At 39.8% G+C, this 13,870-nt stretch overlaps 3 protein-coding genes across 3 annotated transcripts; all 3 read right to left on the bottom strand.

The window, feature by feature from the left end:
- Nucleotides 1-298: 298 nt before the first annotated feature.
- Nucleotides 299-785, bottom strand: LOC130231574 (histone H2A-like). The gene has a single exon (XM_056460924.1). It carries the CDS (start codon nucleotides 760-762, stop codon nucleotides 376-378), a length of 387 nt encoding a protein of 128 aa, XP_056316899.1. The 5' UTR covers nucleotides 763-785; the 3' UTR covers nucleotides 299-375.
- Nucleotides 786-1,920: 1,135 nt separating this feature from the next.
- On the bottom strand, nucleotides 1,921-2,354 carry LOC130231582 (histone H2B 1/2-like). Its single transcript, XM_056460931.1, has one exon. It carries the CDS (start codon nucleotides 2,344-2,346, stop codon nucleotides 1,972-1,974), a length of 375 nt encoding a protein of 124 aa, XP_056316906.1. The 5' UTR covers nucleotides 2,347-2,354; the 3' UTR covers nucleotides 1,921-1,971.
- Nucleotides 2,355-6,836: 4,482 nt separating this feature from the next.
- On the bottom strand, nucleotides 6,837-7,225 carry LOC130231577 (histone H2A). Its single transcript, XM_056460926.1, has one exon. It carries the CDS (start codon nucleotides 7,222-7,224, stop codon nucleotides 6,841-6,843), a length of 384 nt encoding a protein of 127 aa, XP_056316901.1. The 5' UTR covers nucleotide 7,225; the 3' UTR covers nucleotides 6,837-6,840.
- Nucleotides 7,226-13,870: the final 6,645 nt, after the last annotated feature.

Raw genomic sequence — 13,870 nt, 5'->3', positions numbered from 1 at the left:
AAGTCAATGGTTACAGGCTTAAAAAAAAAAATATTCATTAGTGCTCAACAGAAGAAAAAAACCTAAGGGCTAGGAAACGCTTGAAGGGGAATAGATTCATTTTTGGATGGAAGCAGCGTGTTCTGGGGATCGTGTTGCTTATGGACTATAAATATACGGCTTATATTTTTTTGTACAAATATGAATTCATTCAACATTACATTGCCTAAAATGTAATATCCCTCAGAAACCCTGATATTTTATCAAAAACTTTCTAAACATCAATCTTAATTAAAATCTTTAACTTCCATATCAGCGGTGTTAAAGTTACCCTTTATAGAGAGAGTGGGTGGCTCTTAAAAGAGCCTTTGGGTACGTTTAAAGCCGAATTGCAGTTTATTTGCCCTTGGCGGCCTTCTCGGTCTTCTTTGGCAGCAGCACGGCCTGAATGTTGGGCAGCACACCACCCTGAGCGATGGTCACTCCGCCCAGAAGCTTGTTCAGCTCCTCATCATTGCGCACCGCCAGCTGAAGGTGTCGGGGGATGATGCGGGTCTTCTTGTTGTCCCGAGCGGCGTTTCCAGCCAACTCCAGGATCTCAGCGGTCAGATACTCGAGCACAGCGGCCAGATACACTGGAGCTCCGGCACCGACGCGCTGAGCATAGTTACCTTTACGAAGGAGCCTGTGGACACGGCCGACTGGAAACTGAAGCCCTGCTCTAGAAGAGCGAGTCTTGGCCTTAGCGCGGGCCTTTCCTCCGGTTTTACCTCTTCCACTCATGATTACAAGCTGACTTTCGAAGATTGACGAAGACGTCTGTGATGAAGTGGTGCGACAATCAGCTTATAAAGCTAACGTGCTTCTCGCCTATTGGTCAGAATCTGTCTCAGTTGAAAACCAATCACTGCACTTCCCTCCAAATTACCAAAGATCCAGGATCCGCCCCCTTTGCAAGTTTGTGGCAAATGTTTGTAATACCTGTGGTATGGAAGTCTTTTCCTAATAAAATTACTTTTAAGAAAAACAAAATCATATAATAAATCAAACTCTCAAAACAACTACTCAAACTATCAAATAATACATCGAAATGCATTCTCAAATGAGAAATCAAATGCTCAAATGTATGCGATATTTAATTTTCATTATCAACTATAAACCTGTGATAACTAAAGGATGAATCAAATGCTCAAATGTTCTGGTTACGCTATTAAAGGGATAGTTAACCCACAATTAAAATCTATTAGTATCACACAATACGGATAGAGCACAGTGGGTTGAATGAACCATTGGGAACACGTGAATAGGGTGAATTAGGTCCTGCTCACCAAGTTAATGAAACTTTCAGTAAAGCATCTTCAGCGAAAATGCAGTACAATCTAAGGTAATCGGAGCAATTAGAAAAATGAGCAAAGAAAGTGACACAGAAAAGCTCATTTTTGTCTCTTCTTTTCTATCGAAACTGCCTGTTTTGCACCTTTAGTTGGTTTCCCAGCCCTCATAAAACTCATAGAAACACAGTTTACTGACCCTGAAGCGATTACAAACCTTTGAGTTTTATTCTGTTGAACATAAGATATCTTGACTGAAGTAGCCTACACGGAAAACCTGTAATTTTCGACTTACTGTAGGAAAAACAAATACCGAGGAAGTCAATGGTCAAAGGCTTCTAGCATTGTTCTGAATATTATTGATTAGCAGAAGAAAACAAAGGGTTTTAAAGGAGTAAGCGATTAGAATACATTTTGGGGCGAACAATCCCTTTAACATTTACTTTATCATATACACTGTTTTAACAATTTAAATGTCAACTTCGACCAGCCCACGGTTTCCTTCAAAGCCTGTATAATTATAATCATTATATTTTTTCGGTAATTGTAAGTGCCTTGCTTCAGGCACGAAAAACTCAAGTCAACAGACAGACAGCTCTCTATATGTAAACATGGGTGGCTCTTAAAAGAGCCTTTGGGTTTCAGAAGTTGACTCCACGCTTTACTTTGAGCTGGTGTACTTAGTGACGGCCTTTGTGCCCTCAGACACGGCGTGTTTGGCCAGCTCCCCGGGCAGCAGCAGACGCACGGCGGTCTGAATCTCTCTGGATGTGATGGTGGAGCGCTTGTTGTAGTGAGCGAGACGAGACGCCTCACCGGCGATGCGCTCGAAGATGTCGTTGACGAACGAGTTCATGATACCCATCGCCTTCGAGGAGATTCCAGTGTCGGGATGGACTTGCTTGAGCACTTTGTACACGTAGATAGCGTAGCTCTCCTTCCTGGTCCTCTTGCGTTTCTTTCCTCCTTTACCGGCGGTTTTAGTCACCGCTTTCTTGGAGCCCTTCTTGGGTGCGGGTTTCGCTGGTTCTGGCATGGTTGGTGATCTAAATCTTCTCAGAATAACTCTCAAGTGGAACGCACTAAGTTTTATCCACCGCGTATGCTAATTTGAAATAGAAAAGACTGCGGTTTGTGATTGGTTTATTCACTGCCCTACCCATGGAATGACTTGATTGGTCAAGTCAAACAATCGATAATATGTTGGTGAGCAAATCCGAGGCTTCTTTCAAAAAAGTCGACTCCGCCCACTTCCTTATGTTTGACGTCATTTACCGCCATCCTATTATACTGAACAGTTTCTTGGTGTGAAATGTCGTTCAATATTGAATCTCTTAAATTTATTAATGAGAATAATGCGTTTCTTAACGCTTAAGACAATCTTTTTTTGTTGATTGAAAAGTTTTTTTCTCTTATTTTTTGTTATTGTATTTTCTTTTTAATTCAGTAATTTTTCTTGTATTTAATAAAAAAAAAGTTTCTTGGCTAAATTTTGTTTGACTGTTACACATGTCGTCGTGTAATCCTGTATGCTTGTCAGTTAAATGTTTTTTTTATTTATCTCAATTGCAAAATAATATAGGTTAACGCCAGTCATTTCACTCTATATTTTTGGTACACATCTTCCTTTCAGTAGCAGTTTGTTGGACAAGTTTATCAGTTCAAACAGGAGTTAATTTGGCATTTTAAACTGTTTAAAATCACCAGTCTTTAATAGAAGCATGTCAAATTAAATGACTCAGCGCAACAAAATAAAATAACAGAAACTCTCTTTTTAGAGAAGTGAGATGGCTCTTAAAAGAGCCTTTGTGTTTAGTGCTTCAGCAGTTTAAGCGCGCTCTCCGCGGATGCGGCGGGCCAGCTGGATGTCTTTGGGCATGATAGTGACTCTCTTGGCGTGGATGGCGCACAGGTTTGTGTCCTCAAACAGACCCACCAGATAAGCCTCGCTGGCCTCCTGCAGGGCCATGACGGCGGAGCTCTGGAAACGCAGATCAGTCTTGAAATCTTGAGCGATTTCTCTCACCAGACGCTGGAAAGGCAGTTTGCGGATCAGCAGCTCAGTGGACTTCTGATAACGGCGAATCTCTCTCAGAGCCACGGTACCGGGCCTGTAGCGATGAGGCTTCTTAACGCCTCCAGTGGCCGGTGCGCTTTTACGGGCAGCTTTAGTGGCAAGCTGCTTCCTCGGAGCTTTTCCTCCGGTGGATTTACGGGCGGTCTGCTTAGTTCTTGCCATTGCTGCGAGTGTATGGTTCGTCCAATTCAACGACCAAGTATGGCTGTACAGTGAACCTTGTCATGCATTTAAAGCGTAGAGCTGCCACGAGCTCATTGGACGGCGTGAATTCAAATGATTTGATTGGTTATTTTCTGTCTTCCCTTTACTACAGTTGACCTATCATTGTACTCCTTTGCTTTTCGGATCAGAGTCGGTTTGGCGACAAGTTCCAACCAAGCGGCAACCTCCCGCTCTCCCTCGGGAGGCCAATACGGAAGTAACAGAAACTGCAATTCATCAAAATTCCGCTAGTCCTGGCTCCATAATAGAGCAAGTTGTAATTGAGCCCACTGTTAGAATGGTCAACTTTACAGCAGAAAAAAAGGTGTTTACAGCCTGGTACAAAGAACGATTTTGGTTCATATAGCTATTATTACCCTCCATGACAACTGTGAGGGGGGTGAATTTTTTTTATAACTCATCCATTTCCTTTATATTAGGTTATATTAAGTTTGCATAATTAAGGGCGTGGCCACTTGAGTGACAGCTAGGTCTCGCTGGTCGCCTTCACTTCACCTCAGCTGAATCCGGCAGATTAGCCGCTGATCTCGGCATATTCATCGTATTTTTGTGTTGTTTTATGTGGCTTTACACAGTCAGCTGCCTTTTGGACATATTTCTTACAATTATCAGATGATATGGGATGCTGTGTGCACTTAATTGTGCTCACAAACCATTCATGTGGCCTCGTTTCCCATGTGAGTAAAGTTATATACTTATACACCATCTCTATAAATGTATTTGTTTGATTTAAGATCATTTATCATTAATATTTTTCTTTAGACCCGTAAAGCACTCCAGAATGTGACAGATTGATTAGCTGTAGGCTCTAGAACAGTCATCTGAAGCGTTTTCATACAGTGTTGTGCTGGATTTTATCAATAGTCTTGCATTTACTAACACAGACTATATCTGAAGTGTTTGGAAGTAATTCGCGTTTTCCTCCTGTAGAAAAACGTCATAAGAGCAATGTTTAGTGGCTCAATGTATTACTACAGTGTTTTTGAAAGTCTAAACACTTTATTGACATAGTGTACAGCCAAGCACATGTGGTCAAAACACAAACGAGTCGCAGGTAATAGTATCAAGCGTTTCTCCCAAAGTAAAGTCTGTCTGCCAGGTCTAAGCATAGGGTCTAAGCATAGACTGTAAAATATATGGACGGAGTATCCGTGACGTCACCCATAGGTTTCTGAAGAGCGCAAAAGAAGCCACAAGTAGGCGCGGCCAACCGTCGCCATTTTGTTCGCGCGTCATCGCACCCACGGCGGGATACCAAACAAGGGCAAAGAGGCGGAGAGTGGGCGGAGCTTGCTTAGACCTGGCAGACAGACTTTACTGTGGGAGAAACGCTTGATACTTTAATACCTGCGACTCGTTTGTGTTCTGACCACATGTGCTTGGCTGTACACTATATCAATAAAGTGATTAGACTTTCAAAAACACTGTTGTAATACATTGAGCCACTAAAAATTGCTCTTATGACGTTTTTCTACAGGAGGAAAACGCGAATTACTTCCAAACACTTCAGATATAGTCTGTGTTAGTAAATGCAAGACTATTGATGAAATCCAGCATAACACTGTATGACAACGCTTCAGATGACTGTTCTAGAGCCTACAGCTAATCTATCTGTCACAATCTGGAGTGCTCTACGGGTCTAAAGAAAAATATTAATGATAAATGATCTTAAATCAAACAAATACATTTATAGAGATGGTGTATAAGTATATAACTTTACTCACATGGGAAACGAGGCCACATGAATGGTTTGTGAGCACAATTAAGTGCACACAGCATCCCATATCATCTGATAATTGTAAGAAATAAGTCCAAAAGGCAGCTGACTGTGTAAAGCCACATAAAACAAAACAAAAATACGATGAATATGCCGAGATCAGTGGCTAATCTGCCGGATTCAGCTGAGGTGAAGTGACGGCGACCAGCGAGACCTAGCTGTCACTCAAGTGACCACGCCCTTAATTATGCAAACTTAATATAACCTAATATAAAGGAAACGGATGAGTTATAAAAAAATTCACCCCCCTCACAGTTGTCATGGAGGGTAATAATAGCTATATGAACCAAAATCGTTCTTTGTACCAGGCTGTAAACACCTTTTGTTCTGCTGTAAAATTGGCCATTCTAACAGTAGGCTCAATTGCACTTTGCTCTATTATGGAGCCAGGACTAGCGGAATTTTGATGAATTGCAGTTTCAGTTACTTCCGTATTGGCCTCCCGAGGGAGAGCGGGAGGTTGCCGCTTGGGTCTAAGCAAAGTGCCAGCAGGTGTCTGTAGCTCCGCCCACTCTCCGCCTCTTTGCCCTTGTTTGGTATCCCGCCGTGGGTGCGATGACGCGCGAACAAAATGGCGACGGTTGGCCGCGCCTACTTGTGGCTTCTTTTGCGCTCTTCAGAAACCTATGGGTGACGTCACGGATACTCCGTCCATATATTTTACAGTCTATGGTTCCAACCCAAACGTGCATTATTTTCGTCTCTTTGTATAAAAAAGGGAAAAAGTATTAAAACGCCGGGTTCCCTGAATTGACATACCGTCACCTTAGAATTATAAGATTATATCTGACATTTTTGTCAAAATTGAGTTAACATACTCTTATTAAATGACAACTTATTTACATTATGGGATGTTATGGGAAGTTGTTTACATGTTAAGACTTTTTTATTTTGAAAACAAATGTTACACATACTGTTTGCTATATGGAATGCAAAAACTTTGAAGCTCAATATCCCAAAATCATTCAGAATGCAGATAGAACCTTACAATTCCAAGGTGACGATACTACTTTAACGTAAAGTGCTATAAAACTTTAAAGTGTATCCGGTTTAAAAAAATAATAATAATAATAATGATAGGTAGATAGAATTGATTTTTTTTTTATTTAGTTTTGCCTACAGTAACGTTAGAGCGGTTTGATCAACCCGTGGCTGCTGTGATTGGGCTATATATATGTATTGAACTTAAGGGAGTGGGAACATTTAATGAAGCTTTTTTTATTTACAAAAAAAAAAAAAAAAAAAAAAAAAAAACAGTAGAATAAAAAAAAAAAAAGCGGTTTATCAATAGGCGCCGTATTCAACCCTTCAGAAGTTTGTGCAAAACTTAAGTACGGCTTACATCTAGACCAATAAAAGGTCAGCTCTACCTAACAAGTAAACCACTCTCTTAAGGAGGAAATGTGTGGCTCTTAAAAGAGCCTTTGATGTAGAAGCGATCTTCGCCTTGTTTACTTCTTGGCGGCCTTCTCGGTCTTCTTAGGCAGCAGCACGGCCTGAATGTTGGGCAGCACACCACCCTGAGCGATGGTCACTCCGCCCAGAAGCTTGTTCAGCTCCTCATCATTGCGCACCGCCAGCTGAAGGTGTCGGGGGATGATGCGGGTCTTCTTGTTGTCCCGAGCGGCGTTTCCAGCCAACTCCAGGATCTCAGCGGTCAGATACTCGAGCACAGCGGCCAGGTACACCGGAGCTCCAGCACCGACGCGCTCTGCATAGTTACCCTTTCGGAGAAGTCTGTGAACACGGCCGACTGGGAACTGCAGACCCGCTCTAGAGGAGCGAGTCTTGGCCTTAGCGCGGGCTTTTCCTCCGGTTTTGCCTCTTCCGCTCATTTTATTCACGATATAGTCTATCGGCTATCTGAAGTAACACTAACATAAACTAGCAGACGCGCGTTTTATAAGAAAACATGCAAGTGTCCTATTGGCTGGAGACTGAACACGTTACAAACCAATCAGCAAACTTCCCTTCGAACTGTAAACCCCCCCCCCTTTTTGCTGCTGACGTTCAAGTGTTTCCAACCATTTCCTCTGGTCTTCATTCATTCATTTTCTTTTCGGCTTTGTCCCTTAAGATATTTTGTTTGGAGTACTCCAATGTATAACAAAAAAAAAACCAAATCAGGGAAAGGATGTAAAGTTAATATGGGTTCCAGGCCATGAAGGGATAAAGGGAAATGAAATGGCTGATAGAATAGCAAAAAGAAGGAATAGTGATAAGATTAAGACTGGGTCATTGTTTATTAAATAAAACATCTAAATTGATAGGAAACATGAAAATGGATTATGTGAGGGCTGTAGTGAAGAGGAGTCAGTAGAACATGTTGTTACTTTCTCCGGGATGTCTGGCGGCAGAGTAACAGCTCGTTATTTCATGCTCGAGCAAATGATGAGACGGACAAAGGCGATCGATGCATGCCCCTCTTCCACCTCCCTCGGTGTTTTTATGTGTACAGTGCAAAACAGCACCAGGGTGGAATTACTAGAGCAAACGTAAAACAAAACCGAGTGAAACTTTCTCCCTCTCATTCACCGTATGTGCGCCAAACTACATTACCCACAATGCACTTCGCCAAGGACTACAACTCCCGTAAAAACTGTCTTAAAGCAGCCGACTCTATTTCCCCTCTCCTGCAACACTGCGATACTAAAATGCAAAAGGTATGAAACACAGAGGGAGGAAATGAGAAATGATCTAAGGGAGATAGGGATTCAGGAAATAACATTAAAAGGTTTACTAAGTACAAAGGACAGGGTTCAGACCAGAATACTTATAAAGTTCCTGAGAGAAACAGAAGTTTATGATAGTGCAAATCCTTATGTACCACCTTTTGCAGCTTCTATTCCAACAACCAGTATTTGAAAAAACGCGAGTAAGACCGAATCTTCTTTTAAAAAAGGTTTACTAAAGAACTGCAAACAAAATACAAAGTACCAATAAAATAAATATAGCTCGGTCAAAAAACTGTGTTGCTTCCAACATCCATAACTGCAATCTGCCTTAAACGTATGAACTAATGACCTCAAGACATATTACTGTCGGAAGCCAAAATACCAAAGTAAAGGTTTTTAAATTGTATCAATTATTAAATTATGCATTTTAGATAATACAAATCACAATCAATTCTTAATATATTTAAATATCAATTTTCATAATGCTTTAACCTTTTTAACTAAATTATTATCACAAATGAATTATGCATAACTGGCTCTTACAATAGGATATAAAATAAATAAGTTAAATTATAATAGAAGGTAAAGGGAAGAGAGTTAAATATAACCAAGTTTTAGAAATAGTAGAAGTACAGGAGTAATGTGGTGGTTATAAGTATTATGAGTGTTATGATTATTATTATTATAACATAGGAGTAGGGGTGAGATATGTGTGTGTAAGTATGTATGTATGCATGTGTGTATATGAGAAAGGATAGGAAAGAGGGAAGTGGGGGGAAATGATTAGTCTGTAAACCTAACATCTGGTCCACACTCCGGAGCTGAAGGTGGCGGTAATGCACCAAAACGCTGGATGCCAACCGCTGTTAAATTATAAGAAGAAGAAGGCTTTGTCGCTTTATTAAATCCCTTATCTAGTATATGTTTGTAAATCTAAATTTGTAAAGGTGAAACCCAATTTCAATGGATGGAGGAATGATCTGAAGATGCTCGTAAGGTCTTTACACTTCATGAGGAACAAAAATGCCCGAAAACTTTCACATGCCTTGAAATCGTTTCTATTACTTGATTAAGACTCTCACGCCCCTACTTTTTATTTAATTGTATTTATTTATGTTTTTTTTTTTTTTTGTTTGTTTGTTTGTTATGTTCCTAGTAATGTACTTTTATATTAACACTAACACTATAAGTATTGGATTGTTGTATATGCCGTAATGGTTTGTACTTGAACGTATATTAATAAAAAAATAAATAAATAAATAAAAATCTAGTATATGTCTTACACAGCGGATGCCCTGCCAATCGCGATCCAACAATGGGAAACACCCATACACTTGCATTCACACTCATACACTACGGCCAATTTAGCTTATTCAATTCCACTCTAGCTTGTGTTTGGACTGGGGAAAACCAGAGCACCCGGAGAAATCACTGCAGTTTAAAAAATAAAAATAAAACTGCAGTTTTTAAAGAAATACTACAGTTTAGTCAACTTGTGAACGTGCTGTTTTTTTGGGCACGATTATTACTTTACAATTAATACTTACATTATTACTGCAATACAACTTAAGTCATACGATGCAACTAACTAGTACAACTACTGCAATACAACTGAAGTACTACTACTATAATGCAGTGCTACTGCAATACATGTTATAATTTATTGCACTTATAAGTATTAAAAGTGCAATTTGGTTTTGTTATGTATTGCAGTATTGTAGATGCATTTCTGTAGATAGTTCTACTTCTGAAAAGTGCAATACAATATATTGTGGTAGTACTTCAGCAATACTACTGAAGTGCTGAAACCTCATTTGGAAACCATTGTCCACCAAGCAGGAAAAGTTGTTGTACTGTAGAAGTACTTCAGTTGTATTGCAATAGCGGTATGGCATGTTGTACTGTAGTATCACTTTAGTACTATTGCAGTAGTTGTACTGCAGTTGGTTGTATTGTAGGGCTTCAGTTGTATTGTACTAATACTGAAATATATTTAAATAATGGAGTTTGTCTCCCAAAAAAAATGCACTTTTCAGAAGTTACACTTAAGTGCCAGTATTCCTTTAAAGGGCACATAGTTTACCTCTTTTTTATGATTTATAATAATATTATCGTTCTTCTGAGTGTGCCAGTTTAGGTTCAGTTTAAAACACAATTCAGATTGTTTTATTATAATGTGTTAAAAAGTGTCATATTGGGGGCGTGTCCACAGTTCGCTGATTTAGGGGTGTGTTGCTTCACATGTAAATTAGTTTCGGCTTCCCGCACCGGATGCGCCGCTCGAAGCCGCGACACGGCACACCAGACACTCTCTGTAGCGCGGCAGAAACATGAAGTGTCCCGAATCGTCGCGCCACGCGTTTTTAAATTCTAAACATAGGTTTCTGCAGCGGTCCGCGGCGCCGAGCCGTCGACTTGAGTGTACCCTGATAGAAACCCATGTTTAGAATTCTAAAACGCATGCTAGTTAAGATCACAGGGAGCTTCTGAGATCGCGAGAAATGCAAACGGCTGAAGTATAAGGTAGACTCAATGAGAAGTACACATGTTTGCAAACCTACCTAAAGACACAACCAATAATTCTGATTAGAGCGATAATGTGGAGAATATTGATCTTGTGTTGAGCCCAATGAGCCTTGCATCTAAAAATAGAGCTAGCGTGTTCCTTTAGTGATATCGCTTTGACTCACGCTGAAAATGGCGGACGTGAATCAACAAACTGAGGATATGATGACGCGCCTGTCAATCAATATTGGTGGGCGGGGGGACCGCTCTCCTACGTAAAGTTGCGGTCGATCTGAAAACCGCTCCAATTAGTCCACCGTTTTTTATGTTGTTAAATTGAAAAAAAAAAGTACTGGGTGTGTTTATATCACCCCAATATGACAGTCTATACACCATACATGCACATATGGCTGTCCAAACAGCTTGAAAAGTAGATTTTTTACCATAGGTGCCCTTTAAGTCAATGAGGTCCAGTGGTGTTTAAAGCCCAATGTTTGATCTGTTTAACATGTCCCTTTATAAATAACTTTTATATTATTCATGATCTTTTATAATCAGCTTTTTTTTTTCTCCAACAGGTCTTTATCATGTGTATGACGACGTAACCAAAGCGGATAACAGAAACAAAGGTTTTGTCTGAAACGTTATGAACACTTGTTTAAAGTTCAACAAATGTCATTTATTCTCATTAGTTTGACTTGTATGTTTAAGAACCAGCAACACATCTTCACATATTCAGACGTCACTGTTTAACAGTCCCTCCAGGATTTCTTTCTGAACATTTGTCAGATTTTTGCAGCCTAAAATGACTGATCTTACAGCTTTTTTAGCAGCCTTTCTCAAAATGTCTGGCATTTCTCCTAAATTATTTAGTGTTAAGTATTTTCCTAAACCTATAAAGCCTACTAAATAATATATTGTACATGATTATAAATGTTAATAAAATAGACTTTTTTTATTCTGTATTAGAAAAAATAGGAAAAACATGATAAATATACCTTTCAAATATGATGTGTTGGTTTGTTCAGTCAGTCAGCACTTGTATTCCTACTGCAATCCATTTAGTTTTGTCCACCACGATACTGTAATCGTCTGCTAAACTGCTGTGAACACTATAATATAAGGCAACTCAAATAACATTGGCACCACACTGCTATTTTGAGTTGTGTTTTCTTTTTTATTCTCATTATATAGGCAAGGCAAGCTTATTTCTGCAGCACATTTCATATACAATGGCAATTCCAAGTGCTTTACATTATTTAATTGATGTTGTTCATTACCAGGGCAGAGCAGTCTGGAGACACTATGTATGTATGTATATATGCATGCATGTATGCATGTATGTATGTATGTATGTATGTATGTATGTATGTATGTATGTAAGTATGTATGTATGTATGTATGTATGTATACATATATACATACATACATACATACATACATGCATACATACATACATACATACATGCAAACATACATACATACATACATGCAAACATACATACATGCATACATACATACATACATGCATACATGCATGCATACATACATGCATGCATACATACATGCATACATACATACATACATACATGCATACATACATACAGTATGTATGCATGTATGTATGTATGCATGTATGTATGTATGCATGTATGTATGTATGCATGCATGTATGTAAGCATGTATGCATGTATGTATGTATGTATGTATGCATGTATGTATGTTTGCATGTATGTATGTATGTATGCATGTATGTATGTATGCATGTATGTATGTATGCATGTATGTATGTATGCATGCATGTATGTAAGCATGTATGCATGTATGTTTCATGGATTTATATTTCATGTTTTGTTTGTTTTTGTTGCCTGCTTCCTGCCTTTAGACCATCCGCCTGTTTTATGACCACGACTCTGGATTCCCTGTACACATCTGTTTGCTCCTGTGCTGACTGTTGTTTGTCTGATTATTCTTAATAAACCTGCATTTAAATCCACACCTCCATTTTCAGTGTCCCACTTCACATTACAATTGCCAGGTATATGTTCGCACACACGAGGAATTTGTTTTCATGAAAGAGCTTCTACAGTGCAACAGAATGACAGAGACAGGACAAAAAACAGATCATAAATATATTTTAATAATAGAAGTAAATAGTGAGTGCAAATATACAAATGTATGTACATGTTTATTACTATATACAATGCTACATTTACAGCTGTGTCGTGCAAATTGGCAAGTAAAGTGTGTTGTTAAATAAGTGTATCTGTGTATAAAAAGTAGTGATGTTTGTTTCACAATTACCATCATCAAAGTGTTCATGAGATGGATTGCGTGAGGGAAGAAACTCTGTAGCGTCAAACAGAAGGTAAAAGTTCAAAGAGGCAGTGTGCTGGGCGTGAGGGGTCCAGAGTGATTTTGTCAGCCCTTCTGCTCGCTCTGGATAAGTACAGTCCTTGAAGAGTAGGAAGGGTTGTACTCGTGATTCACTCAGCAGTCCGAACTATTCAACGTAGTCTTCGAAGGTCAGATTCGGTAGCTGAACTAAACCAGACAGTTATTGATGTGCAGATTAATTAAATGACGGAGGTGTAGAACTGTTTCAGCAGCTTATTTGGGAGGTTAAACTTCCTCAGCTGATGGAGAAAGTACAGCCTCTGTTGAGCTTTTTTGACAATGAAGTCAATGCGAGTGTCCCACTTCAGTTCCTGAGAGATGCTGCCCGGGAACCTGAATGACTCCACTGCTGCCACAATGCAGTCCATGATGCTCAGTGGGGGGAGAGCAGGGGGGTTTCTCCTGAAGTCCACTATCATCTCCACTGTTTTGAGCGTGTTGAGCTCCAGGTTGTTGTGACTGCACCAGACAGCCAACTCCTCAACCTCCTGTCTGTAAGCAGACTCGTCACCGTCCTGAATGAGGCTGAGTCTGCTTACAGACAGGAGGTCTACATGGTTGTCTCCTCCCTCAACTCTTGGTTTAAACCCAGGAAGTGTGTGACTGAGCACCCAGCGCTCTGCTAGAACAGTCCATTAGTGTGTCAGGATGGGCTCCAGTGCACTGCCTCTCCTTCTCTGTGAGTATTTGATCAGATTCTACACTCTTCTGCTCTTTAATACTGTTTTAATCACTCAGCTGAAGATGAAAGAATGATTGTGCTGTATGTTCTTGTGTTTATTAGTCAGATTCAGTGCTGATGTGTGAAGTGTTGATCAGATACAGCGCTTCAGAGATCAGCCATTTATCTGTGCTGTGAGTGGAAAATAGAGGCCACTGGACGCCAACATCTGATGGCTTTTGC

This window comes from Danio aesculapii, chromosome 7 (assembly GCF_903798145.1).
Source record: "Danio aesculapii chromosome 7, fDanAes4.1, whole genome shotgun sequence".
NCBI lineage: Eukaryota > Metazoa > Chordata > Actinopteri > Cypriniformes > Danionidae > Danio > Danio aesculapii.
The sequence above is the reverse complement of the archived record's forward strand: the minus strand, read 5'-3'. Positions and strand labels throughout refer to the sequence as shown.